This window comes from Eriocheir sinensis, chromosome 56 (assembly GCF_024679095.1).
Source record: "Eriocheir sinensis breed Jianghai 21 chromosome 56, ASM2467909v1, whole genome shotgun sequence".
Lineage (NCBI taxonomy): Eukaryota > Metazoa > Arthropoda > Malacostraca > Decapoda > Varunidae > Eriocheir > Eriocheir sinensis.
The window spans coordinates 4,619,759-4,643,238 of NC_066564.1; the positions used below are offsets into that span (position 1 = coordinate 4,619,759).

Genomic DNA, 23,480 nt, shown 5'->3' on the forward strand with positions numbered 1-23,480 from the left:
TCACAGTAGTACTTACCACTGCTTCATATAAAATGACACCAGTCAGGAAGAACATTTAGTGACTTAATGCTTGTACCTAAACAGACTAGTGGACGGCTGTACACCAAACCTGACAACACGCGCAAGACACGCTAGGTTTCCTTAGTAGACAGGGATCATTGAGGGAAGACAGACCTTCATAAAACTGTTTAACTTTGTTTGACTGATAAACACAAACAATATGTGGATAATACTGACGAGATATTGAGAGGATAGGTTATTATTTGATATTTACAAGTGCCTGTTTCTCTATTTTGCATTTATCTTTTAACATCCTTACTTTACATACGATTGATTGATAGTTTATTGTTGCAAGTAAACAACAAAGAAGGGAGGAGCATGCCATCCCAACCTTTACATACGTGTTCAACAAACAATGAAGCACATTCAAGTTTGAAATTTCACACTTCCTTATGTATTAAAAATGTAGGATGTATATTACAACAACTAGACTTATGATGTATAATAATAATAAATATGATGCACAAACTTTATACCCGTTACCCCTCTGAATGTCGCTGACTCCGCCATGTTTGTTTACATCTCAAAGCAGTACCCTCGAGTCTATAAGAAGGACCAATTATTCTGGTAGGCCCCAGCAAATATTAAAGGTTTTAAATGTAAAGTAATGGAATTTGATGAGGATCAGAATACACGTGAAACTTTAATAATGACCTGATAGTGGGGAGGGATACGAATGACAGGCGGAAAATCTTCACCGGACACTCGTGGTTCAAACCAGTACATTATATATTTTTTCAAAAGCCTGCCGAAATTGAGGGGTGTGTCTTATAAGTCCATGCGTCTTATAGGCTGTCAAATACGGTACATGACAGACATGAGACAGCATAAACCAGTGTGCATATTCAAGGCTATTCCATCTCATTCCCCTTTTACTAGGTACTACTAATAGTGTGAGGTGTGAAGAGATTTAATCATATTGTACTTTAAATGTTCCTAGACACAGGAAAACCACATTATAGTTTGTGTTCTTACAGACTCTGTTTTGATGTATTTGAGAATGTAGAAGACACATTTATGGGTCACTACAAACAGCAGAAACATGAACGGACCCAGTGGTTTGCACCAAGTACTAATATTGTCATTGATCAATAGTAATGGCACACGATGGCACTATCCACCATGGCAAGCATATGCCAGGCAAGGCAGGTTTGTTAAAACACTCATTTATATGGGCTGAGCCACTGTCTTGAGGAGCAGTAGCAGTAGCAAGCAAAAGTCGCTTGTTTTTAAACATTCCTGCTTCAAAATCAGTGGCCATGAGACCACAGTCATTTTGGGAGCTATTGCAGGTATTGGTGGGCAAAGAGAGACTATTCACCCTTAACAGACATCATGCTTGTTCATGTGATGCATGAATCCGTGACACCTAGCAAGATATCGCCATGCACGAAACCAACATGCATGCATGAAGTACCTACTTTCATACATACTCCCAAAGAGTCACATCATAAGTACTGATACGGATATACAGTACCCTCCCGAGTTTTGCGCTTGCTTCGTTCCGCAGGTATAGCGCTAAACTCACGTATCGTGAAACTCGAGGTATTGAAAACACTGAAAAAGCGCTTAGTTGTTCCGACCCTTGGAGAACCAGACTTTCTTCCCACTTTACTCCCTTGTTATCTCAAAATACCTACTGTGCAAAAAGAAAGAAAACGTGAAGAGAGAACGGGTCGTTTTGAAGCCGCAGCTGAAGGCGGTTGGCTGCCTTACAATTGGCTGACAGTTCTTAAAACACGCTTGTGACTGGCCGAGTCCGATGACGTCATCGACGGTGCTCATCCAATCAGCGGCTTCTAACTATGATGAAACGAAAGCTTTGTGAATCTGAAGTCGACGTTGATAGTTAAATCATTAGTTCGTAGCTTTTACCGCGGGCTATTAGCATGCTTCTCTGTGAATCTCAGCCCAGCACGTGTGAACACTGTTACCCAACTGCTAGTTTCTCGAGAATTTTGTACAGATTCAAATTAATTCAGTCAAACTAATTGATTGACAGACATGGTGAACAAGCTCTTCCAAGTTGGTGCCCCGTGTGTGCTTTAACTTTCTTGCAATCACTAATGTTATATCTAAAAAAATATTCAAAGTTATATGAAGTAATGTGTCCTTTATTTCTTAGTTGTTGTAGTCAACTGTTTGATAATGATCAGCTTAATGTGATTTTCCTGTGTGTTGATATTCTGGTGTATTTTAATCATGTAAGCTACATGAGCAAACACTCACTGATGTAGAGCAAATTATTAAGTCAATATATAACACTAAGTCAGGAAGGATAATCTTGACATTTACCAGCATTATTGGTTAAATATTAGTATAATCAATGTAATGTATCACATTAATTCAACAACTGAATGCCTGATTTTTTAAATACCTTGTGCTGAAACAAGTTTAAAATGCTTTACATAATATTATTGTAATATTTAGCACTCAAAAAAGCCACATCAATTGCAAAATTTAGGAAGCCAGCATAGCTAAAGTACTGAAAGGTATTAGTATGCACACACTTAAACCACTAAGTATATTTACAGTTAATACGGTTAATGTACAGCACAGCTTCCAGGATTTTACAAATTACTCTAGTAAACTACAATAAAGTATATACAGTTTAATCAACATATAATATATACATATATGTATGGCACATTGTATTCCATGTAAAAGTTAATAGTTTATTTCTAGCACTGCACTTCTAATGATAGTTTCACATCAAAGATAATACTGTCAGTAAACTTCAACAGTCAACATTTACTTACCCTTGTGTTAGGTGGAGCAGGAGTCATACTGATCATGCCAAGCAGAAAATACCACAAAATAACATGCATGGATGCACACCATAGAGTCTACTGTACTGAGGGTGTGTGTGGGCAGGACATGGATGGAGAACGGAAGATGTTATGGTCTTTGAGAGATCATTGCTACATTTTATGTTTTGCATATAGGAAGGTGTATATGCAAGGTCTACACACAAATGGCTTCTGTCTGGTGCTGGGAAGACGTGGAAATGATAATAATGCCAAAAATTATGAAGGGAAGGCTAAATTTTAGTCTATGCAAAAATATCTTTACATGAAAACAATTATGATAGACAAGAAAACAAGAATCTTCAAAATGAAACAAAATTACTAATTAATTTGTATGACCGTCATTTTCAGTTTATGAGCATATATATCACCATTTGAGTTTTGAATAACCTGTAATATAGTAACAAGCTTATATACACATGATCACAGCTATATAATAATTTTCTGAATTTTTATGTCAGTACAACGAGCCTCTGAGTTCAGCAAATTTAAGGTTTGTGAATCTAATTCTAGTGGATAAAGCAAACTATATCAAGATTTATCATTTAAAAATAAATAAAAATGTTAGTTTTGCCAGTTTTGGCCATTATTATTACAGCCTCATAGGGCCTTGTGTCTGGCAAGATTTCATGTCATGGCGATGATAACAAAAGACAGGCTGAGTGCCAGGAGTTCAAAGGACAGAGGGACGTGAACACCAAGTCACTGAAAACAAGAAATATTCTGTTGGTTGAGAGGGGCACAAAGGATGTTAAAACTGTAAGGAATATGAACTGTCCTGGATCACTGAGAGGGGTGTGGGCACTCAGTAGCCTCTCAGCTTTAGAACACTGCCCCTGCTTACAGCTAAGGACCTTGACAAATAAATTTAATGTTGTTGTTTTTTGGCTGATGTTACTTGTTATTTATAGTATGTTTATAAAAGTTCAAGTTATCATTCTGGTAAGTTTGTGAGGTGGGAAAAAGGGTGGGACTAAGGGTGACCTTGGGGGTTCTTGAACCAAACAGAATTTCTCTCACTGTTCGGCACTTTTGGTTTGGTGAACTAAGTTGGAAAAGCAACCCTATGATATTAATTTGGCATGAAACTCAAGGGCTCACTGTAGATGTTAAATCAAATGCAGAGTTTTCATCTTCATATTCAAATGTGACTGCAAAGTTTTGAAAAATGTTCAGAAAGTTTATCATCAGAGATGAAAAAGATCCACTGAGCGAGGTCCCGGAATCAGATGACCCCTTTCCTACTTTTTGCCAGGGTTGCAGCCTCTCAAAAATTTGTGCAAAACTATTATATAAAAAGTAATTAAATGTATCAAAATAAATGTACTTAGGACCTATAATAATGAACCATCCAGTACAACAAACTTCCTTTCTAATATTTTTACAAGTATGACAAAGTATATAAAATAAAATTGGCATTGTGGGTAATGCTAGTTCTGAATATAGGCACCTTGCCTTGGGCAACACTAATCCCGCTGTGTCAGCAGTTTGACCGTTGGTCCCTCAGAGGCTGACAGTGCCTCAAGGGCCAGTTCACCCCGTCTCTGTATCGCGTATGCAAATACTAGCACTTTCTCTGTCACTTTCCATACAATATACGGACTGTAGTTTATTCAGTGTTTTCTATCCCATGATTACAAGTGTCAACAATAACCTGAACAACAGGCATTTGATGCCATAATGTTTATGTGATCACATAATTCACGGCCCTGTAGTGACAGCTGATCAGTCTTAACGGTGAAGTTACTGAATTACCACAAAATACAATTGTTAATTTCTGGGTTTTGGAATTATAGCCTCCCCTTCACATAATTTTGGTTCCCCTGAGGGGAAGCTTGAATTTTTTTGCACACCAAAGAAGCCATTCTATTCACCTGCTATTATTCCTCTGCTCTCTTGAAGCCCTAGTCTGTAGATGAAACAACTTTCTGGCAAAATTCTAAAATTTTATGGAGTGTAGCACCTTCTTGCAGAACAATGTGATATATAAAGATAATTAGAGGCAACCTTGGACTTTTTGAAATAAGAGATATAACATATCTGGTGTTATATCTTAATTTCATCTCGTTCTTGATACGTATGGATAATTGAAGTGGAATGTAGCATTAATGTATGAGTGTTAAATTTCTTTTGCTACAGCTAGTGGTTTTAAGTGTTTTGTTAATTACCACATTCTGCCTATAAACTACAACAGAAACAGACCAATGGTAAGACTTCTCAGGCCATGAAATTCAATACACCTCTACCTAAAGATTAAGATTGTCTAAAATCACATATATTCATCATGAGACCTTTCTCGTCATTCTATGAAATTCTAAGACAATAGCAGTGCCAACACATTAATTATCTCTTGTTTTTCCTCCGTTCTCGATTCCATGTGATATTTATCAACCTCACCTGATCTAAGGGTGTCCTGGGAGCCACGTGGTGGTGGAGGCCCTCCAGGGGGAATACGTCGCCCAGGGGGGGGATGGAGGGAGAGTTCCTCGTACATGGGTCGTCTTGGGTCCCAGGTGGCATGTTCCCTGCGACCCGACCCCCCACCTAGAGAGACAACCAACAGCCGCCCACTCAACACACAAGAAGCGCAACACAGACTACATCAAGCGGTCACTGAGACAGTCCCAGCTAAACACTACCTTAAGCTTCTGTGAATGTTTGCTGCATTGCAGAAAAGTTAAACTATTTGGTTAATGGTTACATTGTTCCAATAAGGTTTTCACAAAAGCTTATTTTGTAGTTGCAGCTAAAATGAAGCATGTGAAAATATTGAGCTGGTCCCAGCTTAGAATGGTAAGCAGGGAAAGGGCAAAGGAAGAAAAGATTTATTAGAGTACACAAAAACAACGCACTGCACTTCAAAAAGAAAGAGATGTAATGGTAATGATTGGAGAACTATGATTTCAATTAAGCTACATGCTCATGTAACCTCAAGGCTGCAAGGATATTAAATACTTTTTATTGCAGCCACAAAATGATTCCCAGTTATTTCCAGTTGCTAAAAATGGAAACATCATAGTATGACTGCCTTATATGGGTATGATAGCAATATATTGCCAGAAAACAGACAAAACTGTTATGCAGATATAATGACTGATATGGTACAACAAACTTTCTGTATAGAAGTGACATCCAGACTGATGGACTGGAAGTGCATTGTACGGGGAAAATCATTATCTCAGTTTACCTCCACAGAATTATTAAATCTCTTTTGAGGCAAGGGCTGGCATGGAATACACGTTCAACAACCCCTAAAGATTTGACCCTTCATCTGAATGTTACAGTTTGTATTTTATTTGTGTTCCATCACAATAACCTAACTCATCCTGGAGCCGACTTCTATTTATTCACTATGTCTGTAAAACTACTATGTCAGTGATGGGCAATCTCAAGATTCTGTTAAGATCCCTACACAGCCTTCCATCCCATGTCCTAAATCTCATTTTCTTCCCAGACAACTTACTAGTATCAGAAAAAAGATCATTAACTATTCATTGGTCTGCCTAATCTTGATCAAGTTTCTGCACTTGATGTGTTTTGTGCAAAGCTCCACTATCTATACAGTTATATTCTTTTCCCTTCTTTTCACACTACTTCTAACATTTTCATTCTAACCCTTCAGTATATTTTGACTTGAGATTTTGAAGATCTTCCATACGTGATTGTTTACGTTTTAAACAAATTCTATCCACAAATTTAGAGTTTTATTGTGTTTGGGCCTTCATATTTGTCAGTTGCAGTTGTTAGTGGCTTATTTAAACTTGCATATGAAAGGTGATGAAATACTAATATCAGGCGTTCATGCTAGATAAAAGCAGTCATGCTTTAAAGCAAGATTTCACTATACATTTACTTCCTTTAAATATTTGAGAGCAAATTATGAACTAAACATATATGCAAGTAAATTTCAGTTATTAAAACTGTAGCATAGTCTGTTACAATCTACTAAAAAAATATATATAGAAGCAATAAATGATTGGATAAAAGTTCATTTGGTCAATAAGAAAGCAATTTCTAACCTTCTAAGCAGAAGAATAACACATAATCTTTCTGCTATATTTAAAACTTCCTAATCACTGTGTCACAAATTACATTTCAGTTCACTGTGCAATATACTGCTTTTTCAAATCATATTTCAGTAAAATACAACATAAATATACATTCCATTTTATTTTCTGATTGGAGGTTGTCACTAATTTTTCCTTTTTCCTATGTCTTTAACTAACATCAATGGGGGTCATGTTCCCTTTTTAATCATATCAGTAGTGCAAACTGAATATGTATTAGACTGATCAGAAATCACTTTGGAAATATGTAGTGTTTAAGATAAATTTAAAGCATGATCCACACAACATGCAATACAAAGCACTCAACAAATATTCTGCTACAATCATGAGGACCTGTCAAGAAAGGGTCAGCTTGCCAACAGCACAAAACTAAAAGAAAGAAGAGACTGATACAGAGCTGAATAACGTCAAGCTTAGCCAGGACCAGAGCTCAAATAATACTTGTAAAATATATCATGGACAGATGGCCTTAACAAATAATATGATGGTAAAAAGAAATAGTATATCTAATTCAAGCAATGAACGTATACCATCGAATACTATATTGGCAGCAAAAATGGTCAAGAAGAATAATTAAGAAAATAACATATCTATATGTATGATACAAGGAGTATGTGATGTATTTTCCACAAGAGGACTCCTTTCAGCACCCAAAAACAGCTTCACATATCACAGTGTACCAAGTGCTGTTCACAACTAATCTCAAAGGAAATTACTTTGGCTTGATAAATATTAGACCAAAATATTTTCATGGAGTTCAGTTGAGAATAAAATAAATATAAAGCATAATAATGTAATCATGCATTCCCAAAAAGGTTCACAGTGTTAGAGTAACTTGTACTGTGACTACTTGCCTTGTAAAAAACTGAACTTACATCATACCTACTGAAGGCCTCATCATATCCTGTCTTGTGGCTAAGCGTCTACATGTCATGTGTAGATGGGGGAATTAGAACACTAACAATAGAACAAAAATTATGTAGAAAATCCTGATCTACATAAAAATGTCAAGCACAAAAAAAAAATCTACAAGTTGAGGAGAACCTTTGAGAGTAAAACAGAATGCAAAATTCTCATAAATATATAAATTAATACTTACATTATAACTTTAAAATATGCATCACAATATGTAAGAGGGTATTGCATTCCTCTGAAATGGGATGTTACAGTCTGATGCTCACACAACACTTGAGGCACCAGAAACAACCAGTGGTAAGGTATTTTCATCATTAGCACAAAATTACCCATAAACTTTGAATTATAATCTACTGAGTCATTAGAATTCTATAACTTATCAGTCACTTCAGCACTCTGGAAAAAAATCTGAAAAACAAGGAAAGAAAAATGCATAAGGATGTCCTACCTCTCTTGATGCGGTCACATGTATTGTACTGAGAGTTGGGGACAGGAGGCAGCTTGCGGTTGGGTGGGGGAATGTAACCAAGTTCCTCCCTGAAGCCTGGGTGACGCTTATCCATGGTTGAGGGTGGGGGCATGCTGGCATTGTACTGGTACTGCTGGTACACTTCCTCTGTTAAATGGTAATCCAAGTTATTCTTCATATTCATAAAACTTTATTAATTTATTTCATAGAGTGGTTACAATACATATCTATTTGTTAGACTGAATGAATCTGAAACTATTCTTCATATAAAGCATTATAACATCTTCAATATGAACAAATATGAAAATCTCCATCAATAAAGTATTCATGATACAATATTTTTTTTTACTGTCTACAGTCTACTTAATGGTGTATCTTTGCTTGTAAGTGATAGTGTAACAGCAATAAAATGATTAGCATATATACAGTTAAAGTTCATTCATCTGAATTCCATTGGTCAGAAAGCCACAACAGTAAGGGTTTTTAAGGCAGGAAACTATAATCTGAAAAAAAAAAAAAAATAAATAAATAAATAAAAAATAAATAAATAAATAAATAAATAAATAAATAAAAATAAATAAATAAATAAACAGTAGGTACAGCTTTATACAATACTCTTTTTTATCCAAAGACAATATGAGGTGTTGAGAATAAAAAAGGACAAACTCACCACAAGTAAGTTTTGAAAAAATCCATTTCTAAATGTGCCAAGGCCAGGGAATCCAGTTTTGACTTGCCTTTTCTTACCCAGCTCTTTTCACAGACAAAATGGCAAATTCAACATCTCTTGGCATAGCAGAAAGGAGAGTGCAAATGCTAGTACCTAAAATCCTGTTTTCTTTTGGTGGTGAGTTCGCCCTTTCTATTCTGAGTACCTCATATTTAGGCATAGGCAGTCTCTACAGGTGTTACAACTTCTTTTTTGTTTGTTTATGGCTCACTACATTATAACGTAGTCGTTCATTCCCAGAAACTATTAGAAATTTATCTATGAAAAATATTAATGCAAAGATGATCTGGAGCACAAGATAAAATAAGTGGGATGGGCCGCTCTGTCCTGCTCCGTGCGACACTGCCTGAGGCCTAGCCGCCTGCTGGGTCTTCTCTACAGTGGTGATAGGGCAGGACACATCATGAACAGAACTTATAATAGATGGACAACCAAATTAACAGAGTGGCAACCCAGAAATTGCAAAGTCAGAACAGACTGAAGACCAGGTGGAGAGATGAAATTAGAGCATTTGAGAGAGCAGGATGGAGTACACTAACATCAGACAGTGGGAGGTAGAGAACATAGTGAAAAGCCTTTGTCCTGCAGTGGATTAGTAGTGGCTGAAGATGATGATGATGATGCTTCTCTCCTTGTTTAAGAAGAGAAACTTCACAAAAATCCAAACCTGATAACATTCATATATATATATATATATATATATATATATATATATATATATATATATATATATATATATATATATATATATATATATATATATATATATATATATATATATATATATATATATATATATATATATATATATCTTTTAACTACTTTATAGCTAGAATAAATACTCAAAAAAATAGTTTCACTGTTGTAATAAAAGTCCAAGGAAAACTATTAATAAAAATTATGGCACAGCCAATCAGGTTATTTGTAGAGTGGGAAGTATTATTTTATAAAGAGGAAAAGGAAAGATTCTGGGCAGATGGGATGCTCTGGGAAGAAGGACCTTGAGATACAGTTGCAGGATGGCCTTCGCCTCACCTCGCAGTCTCAAGTTTTCAATGCCATTCTTGCGGCGCGTCACAGCCACACAGACGACAACAATGCCCACAATGATGACGACGATCGTGGCAATGACAGGCACCAGGACATTGAGATCCAGCCACTTTGGCCACCAGTCAGGCAGCCAGGAAACGTGACTGTCCGGGACAGATGGTGGCAACGTGGCTGTAAACAACACAACGACATAATGCCTTTGTTTGTCTACTCAGTTTACCACTGATCTTGACAGAGGCAAATTAGAGCTTGACATGGGAGGATTTGTACAACCTTCCGTGTCACTAGCTCTTGGTAGACAACACAGTTCATGAGTGCTGCCAGTTCTGTGGCAAGCATTCATGGAAGCCATCACTGCTCACCTGGTGAAACCTTACCTGTTGTTCTGCTGAAAACCTGTTTGGATTGATGAAAGGACAGGGAAGCAGACAGCTGTGTAGAGTATCGAAGAGAGAGACAGTTGGGAGTCCATGCATGCAGGAGGAGGTGCTCATCTGCTCTTCTAAGGTGATATTCGTGGATCACCTCCCCGTATCGTCAGTTATACATTTTTTGTCATCTTTTTTTAAATTTTGATTTAAAGATGAGAAAAAATATATAGAGAAGCCAATGCAGGCCAAATTATTTCTGAGGCAGGAGGGATCCAAAATCACCAGATTTGCACCTCCATATCCTGTCTTACCTTTGATGGGGGCATTGCGACCCCTGAGATAGCAGATGATAACGATGGCCAGAACGATGACGACTACGGCTGAGACCACAGGGACGATGAGGTTTAAGTTGAGGTAGAACGGAAGGTCTCCAGCCCCGAAGGCAGGCACTTCACGAATCGGGGCAATAGTACCTGCAACACCGCATGCTCAGCAGCCCGCCACCATCCCAGCCACAGACAAGCAATCAAGGCCCATCATGTTCCCTTTAGCACCCATTGACTTCAAAGGTCTTGCCAAAACATTCTAATTTGTAAATAATGTCCTGAGCTTGGTGTACAAGCTTTCATGTCACAGGTATTAAACTTTGTGCTTGACGCTACATATCATGAAAATATAGAGAATGTACAAGCTTTTATGTAATTCTGAAGATAACATAATGCACAGGATTTACTGCCTCTGATTTTGTGCTTCAAACTGCGTATCATGGAAATACAATCATCTCTTTAGGTATGCAGATACAATCTGTAAAATTCCCAGCTTAATGTGCAACAAGTCAAAGAATTGTAAGGAAGAGTTGACAAGAACAACATTGTTACAAATGCAATTTTTATGATGCTTCTGGACAAAATAAATTAATGTTAACATGGATTTTTCTATACATTTACCTTTACTCTTACATACTTTCATACTGTGACTGATTCTCAAGTAGAATGATAAAAGTAGGAAATGAAAGATATCAGAAAGAAATTTAAATTGAACAGATTCATAATGCTCAAATTTCCCCTATAGTAAGACCTTTCAGTAAATGGAGTACGTAAGACAACTTGTGGCTATTAATGATATTAAGGCAACTGTTAAGATGCCCACAGTTACTGTTATTGTATAATAAAACATGGCTGCTTAGATTTATTTTTTCAAAAGTGAAAGTTAAGGTGCAAATCAGCCAAAATTTATATCTACCCAGATTTGAGAGCGATTGAAGAAGCGGGTGATCAGAATAAGGAAATGGGCAAGGCTCCTCGGATGTTAGGTTGAAGATGTTAGATTGGTTGGCTGCTTTACAGGTACTAATGCTCAAGGGAAAACATTTTGCCACCAATCCAGGTCAAAAACAGCAACAGCAACTAAATTATGCCAAAAATAAATAACTTCATAAATAAATAAAAATAAAATAAATCCTCATGGCTATGATTCATGGGGAATACATGATCTAGGGAAATTTCCTCTTCAATATATGAACTGAAGCATATTATTGCTCTAATTAAACAAATCATTCTTAAAATGTTTTGCACCATTTGCAACATATCACTGACCTGTCTCTACCTGAACTGAAAATGGCACAATGTTTTATTTTCAGTTAGTCAGCACACAAACACCACAAGGAGGTGAATCAGGTAAGATTCTGAACAAACATTTGATACAATATTTGACAAACTTTGTTTAATATATGATACTTTTAATAAATACTGAGTATAGATTAAGAGCATATGTAATGTATATTTTGACTTTCTTTAATTATTTAAAGAAAATATCTTTCAATGGAGATCTTTGCTTCAAGACTCATACAACCCTGCTTTAACAATGTACATTTCAGAGAAATGTTTGTCTGTATCTGTGATGCCTTTTGACAGTGGAAAGTGGAGGTGGAAATAATGAAACTTCTTAAAATGCTTTCTGTGTGTTTTCCAAAGGAATGCTACAGTTCATATGAGTCCCATTTCTGGTGCATATTCATGGACCTTTGAACTGTATCACATCTTGCTGCCATATTCAAGTAATTGCAGTTATTAGTAATATGTCACCAATTCACATATTGGGTTGGGTTGTTTTTTTACTATCTTTCTGGAGCCTTTTTTATGCATCCAGTGATTTATCTCAAATTTGGAAAAAGCATGTAACTTAAAAAACATTGATGGCTGATAAACTAAAGAGCATTAATAAACCCTAAATTTTGAACTGTCTTAAAATATCAATGTACTTAAAAAATTTAAAAGTGAAGGAAAGCTCATGTATTATTTTTAAAAATATGCTCCATGACAGCTAAAGGCTAACGGCTTCATCCCTCACAGTTATTTACCTTCATGAGCCATTAATGAGCACAAGAAAGTGAAAGTTATTGATGTGTTTATATGACTGCAGTAATGTCTATTCTTCATCTATCCGGCTAGTCATACATACATACATACATACAAACATATATACTCATAGATGTATTGACACCTGGAATGACCTCCAATGACATAATTCAAGACAGAAATATTAATGAATTTAAAGCAAAACTGAGATTTGGAGATGGGACCCCACAAGTGTAGCTCACTTCTTGTATATCAAAACTAGGTACACACACACACACACACACACACAAAATATATATATATATATATATATATATATATATATATATATATATATATATATATATATAGATATATATATATATATATATATATATATATATATATATATATATATATATATAGACACTTTCCAATATAGTTCTTGATACCATATTTTGATCTCAATAATAGCATCTTGACACCTGAATAAGTGAAGATGCTACAGAATATGCTCTATGTTACTATTGCCCAGGTGGCTACTTTCCTGTAATTGAATAATTAGACAGAATTTAACTTCATATGGGAAGGAATGTTTCATGGAACAGTAACTGATTCACCTCCTTATAATATAGAAGGAAACAGTCAAAGCAGACAACAGGGTTATATGTAAATGTTAGTCATAATTTATGACCAGATATAATGGAGCCTGGAAGTACATTTGATTTTGTTGATCACTTAGCCGCGCTTTTGGTACGTATTTTTTAAAGATATTTGTTTAGTATATCAGAGGTAAATTGATTTCAGAATTACCTACTCACTTTGTTCACTGCATTCTCTTTAGAGTGTAGTTTAAGTGTGTGCATGTTTATGGGAATAGTATTCACAGATAATACTAATTCATCATTAAAATTTAAATATTTATGGGAAAAGTATTCAGAGATAATACAGGTAACTCTCGATTTACGCGAGTTTGGTTTACGTGTTTTTTAAATAACGTGGGGTCCAAAAATCCAAACAAATTTTTAATTTACACGTTTTTTTCACTTATACGCGATATTTTATGGAGTGGCCACCAGATATCTCACGCAACTGGACTCACACAGCGCCGTGGCCACACAGCCGACCTCAGTTCTTCCCGCGCGCCACTTGAACAACAATACAGTACCCACGCTGCCACGCTATTCAACAATAAGGGTGGGCAGGTACCGGTACCAGTACTGGTACTAACGGTACCAGGTATAAGGTACGGTACCGGTACCAGACTGCTCGGTACCTGTAACAATACTAGCCAGTCGCTCATGGTGTCCCTCATTTCTTCCTCGCACAAGTGAGGCTGAGACTGAGTGCCTGAGTGGATATTTCGGTGATATGGATATTCTCTCTCTCTCTCTCTCTCTCTCTCTCTCCCCCTCTCTCCACTGAATGAAGTGAATATTTATTTTTCGATAGAAACCTACCTCTTGTTTGATTTAGATTGTTTTTGATTTACGCGACCTCTTCAAGGACACAATACTCGCGCAAATCGAGTTACCTGTACTAATTCATCAGTTCCAAATTTAAATAAGTGAAAAGATATTGTGACTGGCAGTTTAAAAGTAGTAGAAGTAGAGCTAAATAAAGTCTTAGCATAACTATTAAATTTAAATAGCTGATCAGTGGGTCATCAGTGCACTGCTGCCCCTCACAGCCTGCTTCTCTGGCTCATTCACTGCCTTACTCTATGTATTATAACCTCAAGCAGTCAATGGCTCCCTAGCACTGGGGAATAATCAAATATATATATATATATATATATATATATATATATATATATATATATATATATATAGATATATATATATATATATATATATATATATATATATATATATATATATATATATATATATATATATATATATATATATATATATATATATATATATATATATATATATATATATATATATATATATATATATATATATATATATATATATATATATATATATATATATATATATATATATATATATATATATATATTGTGTGCATGTGGGGGCAGCTGTGAGCAGCTTGCAAAGTGCCCAGTCTGCCCTTCTCCTCCTCCCACCCTGAGTGCCGGTGCCTGGTCTATTTTGTTTCTGATCAGCATCACTTGATACGGGTTCTTTCAGCAACATCACACTAGTCACTTTTCATATGCCCTTTGTTTACAGAGAAGTAGGTATATTATAGGTTTCTCACTGATATTATACTTTACTTTTCAAAATTATCTATAATATCACAACAATGCCAAGTGACTAAGTGACCAGAACTTCCTCACACTATATCTCATCACCACAAACACTCAACTCAGGCAACGAATGCTGTTGAGAAGTTTTCAGAGCTAGAACAGTCTAACAAGAGGTCTGTAAGGATCTCTGCACATACCAAGAGGGGAGGTCAAAGCTCTCAAACACAAAACACTCACTCAGGAATACTTACAGTTTCTGCTGACCCTTCATGGGATATGTTCACCTTAAGCCCATTCTAAATTATTTAAACTTTTACCATCAGGCTATTACATTTCATGCATAGTCTTGCCATACAAAGTCATAGTAACAGCTAAGTCTATAAACAGAAATAAAATAAACAGACTTGAAAAAATAAATTATACAATATATCTGTAACAAATATTTTTACCTTGGCCATAATGAGACAAATTTTCCTTTAAGAGTCTAAAGGGGATACAGGAATCATTATAAAGATGTAAATCCAAAATTCCACAACTTCTGAGTAGTTGCTTTAACATAATAATTTACATAATTGAAAATCACACTATTCAGATTTGTAATCATGAAACTGGATACTAATAAATTCACTGAAACTATAATTTTGAAACCAGAAAAAGTCATCATAAAATTTTCTAGTAACATGTCATGATTCTATGAATCCAAAATTTCATGGCGAAACTGAAAGATCTACTGCGGCAAACAGACACATTAGCAAATCAAACAACTGGATAGTACTGTTGCATAGGTAAAGAAAAAAGTTCAAATCTTGCTATGTATAAAGGATTTTTTTCTAAATCAAATTTCAAATTTAAGAAAACAAATGTTTTATGGACTTTCAGAATAACAATTAATCAAACTGGGCAATTTTCACTTGTCCCATTTATCATTAAAATATATAACTGTGTTCCTCTGCATCAACACATACTCAAAAGAGTGAAGGGTTTGATATGTGAAGAATTTAATGCTGTTTTTTCATATGGCATCCCAAATTGGATGAAAAAAAAACTTTAAAAGACAAAACATATAAAATAATGAAGCAGGATACTGATACTGATTTCCTTCTTGTTAGATAGACAAATCAGTGATGGACAAGACTGCATTCTGCAAAGCCCTGATGAATTCATTATGTAACCAGGGCTAAATTGCTTGAATTTGTGTAATGTTTTTGACAAAAAATGCCAGAATGAATGTCGGCAAACAGTTAATGTCATTCACGATGACTTCCTCCCTTTGTTCATATACATAGAAAGCTCACTTGCTCATGTTTCATTTGGAAAACTTGGCAAAACAATAATGCAAGGATGGATTAAAGACAAAAGAAAGTAACTTACCTCCAGTAAGAGTAAGAGTTGCACATTCATATTCAGCCACAGAGGAGCCGGCATTGTTGTGGGCAGAGATACGCAGGTTGTACCAGGTGGCCGGGGTAAGCTCCATGATGGCATAATTTCCTTTTGGCTTCACCTGATTACTGGCCATTATCCACTCAGACTGGTGCCTGCAGTAAAGTTTTACTGATAGAATAATTTACATTTCACATAATTCACACAAAATTAACAAACAAGTAAACTGAATCTCAATAGCAAATCTTCTAATGGCCATTCTTTACTTGAAGAAGCTCATTAATTATACATAAAGTCTATCTAACCTTGGCTTGTATTCAACCACAAAGTAGTTCATTGGGCAGCCACCATCTTGCCAGGCATTCAGGTGCAGAGTGATGGAGGAGGAAGACACTTCAACAAAGCGGTGCACCTCAGGAACTTCAGGCTTCTTGCCTTTTGTGCGTGTGTTCAGAACTTCTGAGGGTTCACCGGTCCCAATCCTGACAAAGGGGAATTATACAATCAGAAGTGACATGGGAAGCAGAGGAAGTATGAAAAAAAAAAAAAGAAAAAAAAAAGAAAAAAGAAAAAGGAGAATGAAGAGGAGTGTACTAGTGGGAAACTGAATTTTCTTAATTATAAACATCATCTCACTGTCTGAAAACACACAGGAAACTTGATCTAGCCCAAAAAGAGGAAAATAAACTTTCTGTGATTGGGGATTGAACCTGCTACCGGCCAGAGGGCAAAGCAACTCTCAACCAGTCTGCTTAAGAGGTGCCCCAAACCAGCCAAGTGGGTTTTGGAGGTCTCTCTATGCCAGGCAGGTTACTGCAGATGGAGGAGGAGAATAAGGAAGTGAAAGAAAGGACAAGGAGATGGAAGAGAGGAAGGAGGGAAAAGAAGATGATGGTAAAAAAGTTGAGGGTGATAGAGGAGGAGAAATTGAGGGAGATGGAGGAGGTTTAACTGAGTCATTTCTCTCAAAACCACAGCTGATTACAAATAAGAGAAGCCTATTTATTTTAACTTTAGGTATTCATTTTAAATAGCAGGTCATCTTCACAAACCATAAAAAATCTGCACATTTCAGAAATACAAACCCGTTTTTTCAGGAGGCTCATATAGTTTTCTGATATGAATATTCTCCTTCAATTAAAGCTTATGTAAACACAAGCTTGAGGCTGTATAACATTCTACAGTAAAAAATATACATACTTATTGTAGGCAGAAGCATAAATCTGGTACTGGGATCCACACCACAGAGACTCAAGTGTGTAAGAGCGGACGGAGGCCGACACCTGAACACTCTCCCTGTTGCTGAACTCTGGTTTGTAGTAGATGGTGTAGCCATGGATGGGGGTCGTGTCATCAATTACGGAGGGCTTCAGCTTGACTTCAATGCTGTTTGTGGTTGTTGACAGCAGTGTAATTTCCGGAGGGTGAGGAGGAGCTGTGGTCGAAGCAAACGTAAAATTATCAGGAAGCTCGAATTTATTATTGAAAAGTAATATAAATCTAGCAAACCCTTGTTAGTCTAGTCATTTTGAGCATGCAGAGTGTGCAGTGTGTATACCCTGGATGAGCAGCTTGTGTGTGATGGTGTCTTGGCCATAGGCATTCTCCACGTGGCAAGTGTATTCGCCAGCATCATCACGAGACACTTCACGGATCAATAGGGAGCCTTCAGGGAGGAGGCGCAGGCGTTCGTTAGGGGTGAAGGGCTCTCCATGAACAGTCCACCTAAAAAAGACAGGATTCCCCACTTTAATAATTGGGTGTTTGTCATGAAAAAAGAGGCTAGCTGTAAACTCATAATTTGACCACTTAATGTATATCCATTAAAATTATGATTCACATTAGTAACATCCTCGTAATATTTAATCAGGAAAGCAGTAGTTCCCATTTCACTGAGTAGATTGTCCTCTTCCAAATTAAATGTTTCCCCTCAAGTGACATTTCTAGCTTGATCATGAGTGAGGTATTTCTGACTCCTAACCTTGGTAATGGGAAAAAGAAGTGATTTGATGATTAAATAATTTTCTTTATTGTGGTGAAGTATTTTGAGAAGAGTTCCATGTTACTACAACCTTCTAAGCCCAGCTCTTTATTTATGTGGCCTTACCAACTCCATTACAAAACCCCGTCCTCAGAGTTCAACCGCTAAAAGTTTATCACAATACACAATACATACACACACACACACAAACAAAAAAACAAACAAAAAAAAAATAATAATAATAATAAATAAATAAAAAATAAATAAATAAATAAATAAATAAAAAAGAATAACTAAAAAGATTAAATAAAACATTGAAATATCTAGAGCAAGAACCACAATGAATAACTTACCTAATTTCAGGGGGAGGAAGTCCAACAACTTGACACAGAAGTTTCACATCCTCCTTGTAGGTGGCCAAATACTCCTCATCAAAGGAAGCAATCTTAGCAGGAACTTCAAAGATAATGATGCAATGATTAGACAAGTGTATGAACAGAGGGAATGGTGGGCATTAATCACCTCTATTTCACTGCACTTACTGCCAAACACACAATATATACAGAGGTGGGCAAGTGCAGTACTTAGTGAGGTAGTGCGGTAGTACCGCATCACAAAACAAAGTACCGCACTACCGCAAATTTTTTTTAAATACCGCACTAAAAAATCCTGCTGTAATTTTTTGCGGTACTTTGATGTTTTCAAAATACTCCTAGCTTCAATGACAACAAAGTTATTCATGTTTCACCTTTCCAAAACTTTGGAAGCGATTTCTGAAGTTTTAAAAATTGGTGCTTGGGACACTTCTCCACGCGGGGCCTCACATATAACATTAATAAACTTTCATAGCATACACTACAACTTGAAAATTCCACATCTCCGCTACCTTTGTTAGACAGCTTAAGGTGCACCAACTCGGACATTTCTCCTTCCCCGACGGTGGTGGAGGCAGTGACCCAGAACACATAAGCATCTCGGCGTTTCAGTCCACTTGCCTCGTAGTTAAGTTGAGATGGGAGCAGCTTCTGCTGAGTGGCCTGTGAACAGAATATTGCACAGTACATTAAAATAAAATCATTTAGTGATGACAATATACAGTAGGAACTAAATTATTTTCAGCTCAAATTTGGAAGTAGGGAGGTACAAAGTTCAATTTATTTCTCACTCTTATCCATGCTAAATAGCAGGCAGGAAACATCATTCATTATGGAAACCTCCCTCAATGCAAAGGTGACACCTGCATGGAAACTGGTTCTCTTCAAAGTAACTGCATCAAAAAGCCAGAGGCTACTGCTTACCAATAGTTTGCATGAGGCCCTTAATTTTGGAAGTCAAGGAGGAAAAAGTTAGAGTAAAGAACTTATCTCATTTCTACACCGAAAGGTCTGTCTTGAGATGAGATACAATGCATGTTAAGGGTCTGGGATTCTTGAACTTGCTGACCTTGTGGTTACCAATGTGGATGTGTGGGGTTTACGGAAAACAAATGAGAAGTAAAACGTTCATTACAAGTCCTCACCTCAGTATCACTCTTGCCATGTTCCTTGTAGTAAACAGTGTACTGTGTGATGATACCGTTGGGTCGCTCGGGAGGGAGCCAGGACACAAGGATGGAGTCGGCAGACATGACCAAAGCCTTGACGGAAGTGGGTGCCTCAGGGACTGCAATGTTTGCAAATATTGGATCAAATGTCCACTGTGGTGTGATTAACTTACTCAAATTTATAATAATAGAAGTTTATTGTACTTGAATATCCATTAGTGCATGACTGCTTTCATCCTTGAAGTAATACATCTTGATCAAACATTTTTCAGCCTACATCAGAAGATACAGATTGGAAGTGTATATCTTGCATGTCCCACAAATTACCACATAATCTTTATTTAATGAAACTGTTCTTGGTAAGCTGTTCATAAAGCAAGCTTTCTAAAATCTGCAGGTCTGATGGCACTTACTGTCTTGATCAGTCTGGCAATGAATTGGCTGTGAGCGAACCCCCTCGCCGCCGGAGGTGTGTGCCAGAACCTGGAGGCTGTAGTTGGTGTACTTCTGAAGGCCATGGAGATGGGTCTCAGTGGAGGAAGTGATCTTGATATCCTTGCTTTCCTCATCTGTAGGGTGAAAAAATATCATTATTAAGCTCATGTATCACATACATGAATAAAGAAAACACGATCAAGGAAACCAGACTTGATTATGTGACTAAAAATAAGCAATCTTAATGAAAATTATAGGGTGTAATCCTACTTCCCAGAATCACAAGATATGACATCATTCTGAAAGGTAAACGATCAATGCTGATATATGATCTACTGAATTAAATGATGTTAAAGGCACCACTTACCATACCATACGTCTGAGGGTCCATAGAACACCTTGTATCCCTTGATAACTCCCTGAACAGTTTCCAATGGAGGAGATGACCAGGACACACGGATGGTCTGGGAGGTGAGGGTGGTGCAAGTCACATCCTGAGGGGGCTGCTGGGGGGTGCCTTCAGCGGTGTAGGCGTGGAACTCATCAGTCTTGGGTCCTTGTCCAATTTTGTTGAAGGCAGAAACAACGACAGCATATTCAGTGTACACACTGTGAAAAGGAAATACAATTAAAGATAAAAAAATATAATCTCATTCCAGAAAGAAGTTATCTTTGTTTTCTGTTGTTATACATTTACTACATTAGAATATACATATACATTCAGAATCTAAAGTTCATTCACTTCACTGACCAATTTAATATGGTGCCACAAGGAGGGATGCCAATGTAGCAAAGCCCAGGAAACCAACTAATTTATGATGACCATTCCTCTGAGGGTAAACAAATTCTGAAACTTACTTGAGCTTAGTAATAACTAGATGATGCTCCTTGCCCATCTCCTTGCTGAACTCAACAGTCTCAAAAACATAGGAACTGTTTGATGAAGCCAGACGGTATCCAACTTGATATCCCTGAATGTCTCCGTTCCACTCTTCCCTAAGGGGTGGTTTCCAGGTCACGCGGAGTGAGTTCTGATCCACAGCAGTTACTTTAAGGTCACGAGGAGGTCCACTGGGAGCTGTTATTAGGAGGAGGGAGTTGTTTCACAGGAGGTATCACAATGGATACAATGGTATCAGCCAAAATTTAACATTGACCTTTGTGAAGACGATTAGTAATATATGGAATCTGTGATGTATAATTTTTTTTTATTATAACTACAGGAAAAGCATGCTATTTGACAGAGTTGTGCTCCATAGAAAATGGTCATATAACAGAATTGTTGAATAACCCTGAGATGTGAGGCAGACACTAGCGTCAAGCCAAAAGGTGCCTTGTAGCTTAATGCCTTTGGAGTCCTTATCTGCATCTTGGGTCTGGGCAATGAATCACAGAACGCAATACTGTCATATAGATAAAACTTACAAAAATAGCTCCTTATTCATCAGGAGAAAATATTACATCAATGTTGCTGAATAGCATAAATGTATGACAAATGGAAGGTTCACATTAGTTTGTCTGAATGCAGTAAAGTTAAGCCAAACACACAGGAAGAAGATAAGCTGCTTTATTTCCTCATTTCATAATTAAGAAAGGAGAACTCCTAATAACTCTGTTTCTTGTAAAGTGATGCACTGAGGGGCAGACCTTGAAAATGAGTAACCCTGGCTTATTTTTCTTTGCCAGAAGTAGACATCTAAAACAGTTTACACTCTGAGACCAGTTATTTTAGTTAAAAGTTGTACTCACCTTCTTCTGCAGTAATGATGGTGACAGTGTCGGAGGGCTCAGAGTCACCAATCTCATTCCTGGCAACAATGCGGAGGTGGTAGGTGGTTGCCGGGCGCAGGTCCAGGACGCCAGCCATGTTTTGCTCGCCAGGTACCATCATGCGCTCACTATCAGTGTCCCAGTTACCTAAATAATTGATTATGTAATAATTCTGTAAATGTAATGGCATAACAGTCATTACCTTGAACTAAGGGTTATGGAGTCCAAATTTTCACATCTGGCTATTTTCCAAGTACTGTACAGGAAAATTTGAACATATGAGTTGATGTAGTGTACTATATTGGCCAATATTATTTTAATTGTGAATCAATCTATGTATTGTCTAGCACATAATTTGAACCTGAACTCAGATGATGGATTCAACATGACATTTTGATGTTGATGCATGCTGTGTTTTAGATACACAGCTGTGGGGTGCCTATTACTTAAACTCAACTTCTTGTGTCCTTGGAGCTATGTTCCTGGTAGGCATGACTTACAACACAATGTGCAACATGGAGACATTCTTAATCTTCAGGTTTCAGGGATAACTGTCACTGATAATTCTTAATTACTTTAAACAATAAAGATTAAATATTATTAGATTCATGATGGGTTTAATTCTTATAAGATTGTCCTTTAATCAGCTGAGTTCACAGAGTCTGACTGAACAGTTTTCTTAGCAAATATTTTGAATACATACGTCTGCTGAGTTTGTATTCCACAATGTATCGAGTGACAGGAGAGTTTCCATCGTAGGGGCGGGTCCATGAGAGTTCAACTGAGCGGCCACTCTTGTCAAGGACCTTCAGGCTGCTAGGCTGTTCAGGGCGTTCTGTTCACAGAATATAAACATATAGGCATCATAATCTATATACAGCAGTACACAAGCTAAGTTCTTATCTATATCTATCTATATAAGATTTACATATATTTGCAAGATCTTCAAATTCAGGGGAATTCTATGCATCAGTAAGTTTGTTGTGAAACACAAAAGAAAAAGGTAAAAAAATGTCCTATTATTTTCCTACAATGACTGAAGACTTCATTAGTCCTTGCACTTGAGCAGAGAAAAACAAACCCTGAATAATAAGGTTGATGTTGGTGTCAGCACTTCCAAAAGCATTAGTTGCGACGCAGGTGTACACAGCGGAGTCTGTCCGATCAGTTGTCTTGATGCTCAGGCTGCTGTGAACACTGCCACCTCTCATCTCTTCACGGATAGTGTACCTTAAAAAGAAAAAAGAAATTAATAAATTACAATCACGGTAAAAGTGAGCAAAAGAAATTCATTACATGGCTAATATGAAGCTAAACTAGGAAAACAAATGAAACACTAGTGGTG

At 36.8% G+C, this 23,480-nt stretch overlaps 1 protein-coding gene across 50 annotated transcripts in view; it reads right to left on the minus strand.

The window, feature by feature from the left end:
* The window catches only part of LOC126984177 (cell adhesion molecule Dscam2-like), a 236,353-nt gene that overhangs the window by 32,612 nt on the left and 180,261 nt on the right, over positions 1–23,480 (minus strand). For 44 of the 50 annotated variants that reach the window (XM_050837600.1, XM_050837610.1, XM_050837604.1 and 41 more), the window contains exons 17-32: positions 23,217–23,365; positions 22,839–22,970; positions 22,115–22,282; positions 21,224–21,443; positions 20,733–20,974; positions 20,344–20,499; positions 19,907–20,049; positions 19,274–19,424; positions 18,741–18,843; positions 17,965–18,131; positions 17,607–17,841; positions 16,712–16,888; positions 16,395–16,561; positions 10,084–10,269; positions 8,298–8,465; positions 5,265–5,411 (exon numbers count right to left, since the gene is read on the minus strand). In XM_050837600.1, the coding sequence (XP_050693557.1) occupies positions 5,265–5,411; positions 8,298–8,465; positions 10,084–10,269; positions 16,395–16,561; positions 16,712–16,888; positions 17,607–17,841; positions 17,965–18,131; positions 18,741–18,843; positions 19,274–19,424; positions 19,907–20,049; positions 20,344–20,499; positions 20,733–20,974; positions 21,224–21,443; positions 22,115–22,282; positions 22,839–22,970; positions 23,217–23,365 (2,711 nt within the window). Of the gene's footprint in view, positions 1–5,264; positions 5,412–8,297; positions 8,466–10,083; positions 10,270–10,780; positions 10,943–16,394; positions 16,562–16,711; positions 16,889–17,606; positions 17,842–17,964; positions 18,132–18,740; positions 18,844–19,273; positions 19,425–19,906; positions 20,050–20,343; positions 20,500–20,732; positions 20,975–21,223; positions 21,444–22,114; positions 22,283–22,838; positions 22,971–23,216; positions 23,366–23,480 lie in introns of all 50 variants that reach the window. The other 6 variants (XM_050837645.1, XM_050837646.1, XM_050837644.1 and 3 more) reach the window with 1 other exon arrangement.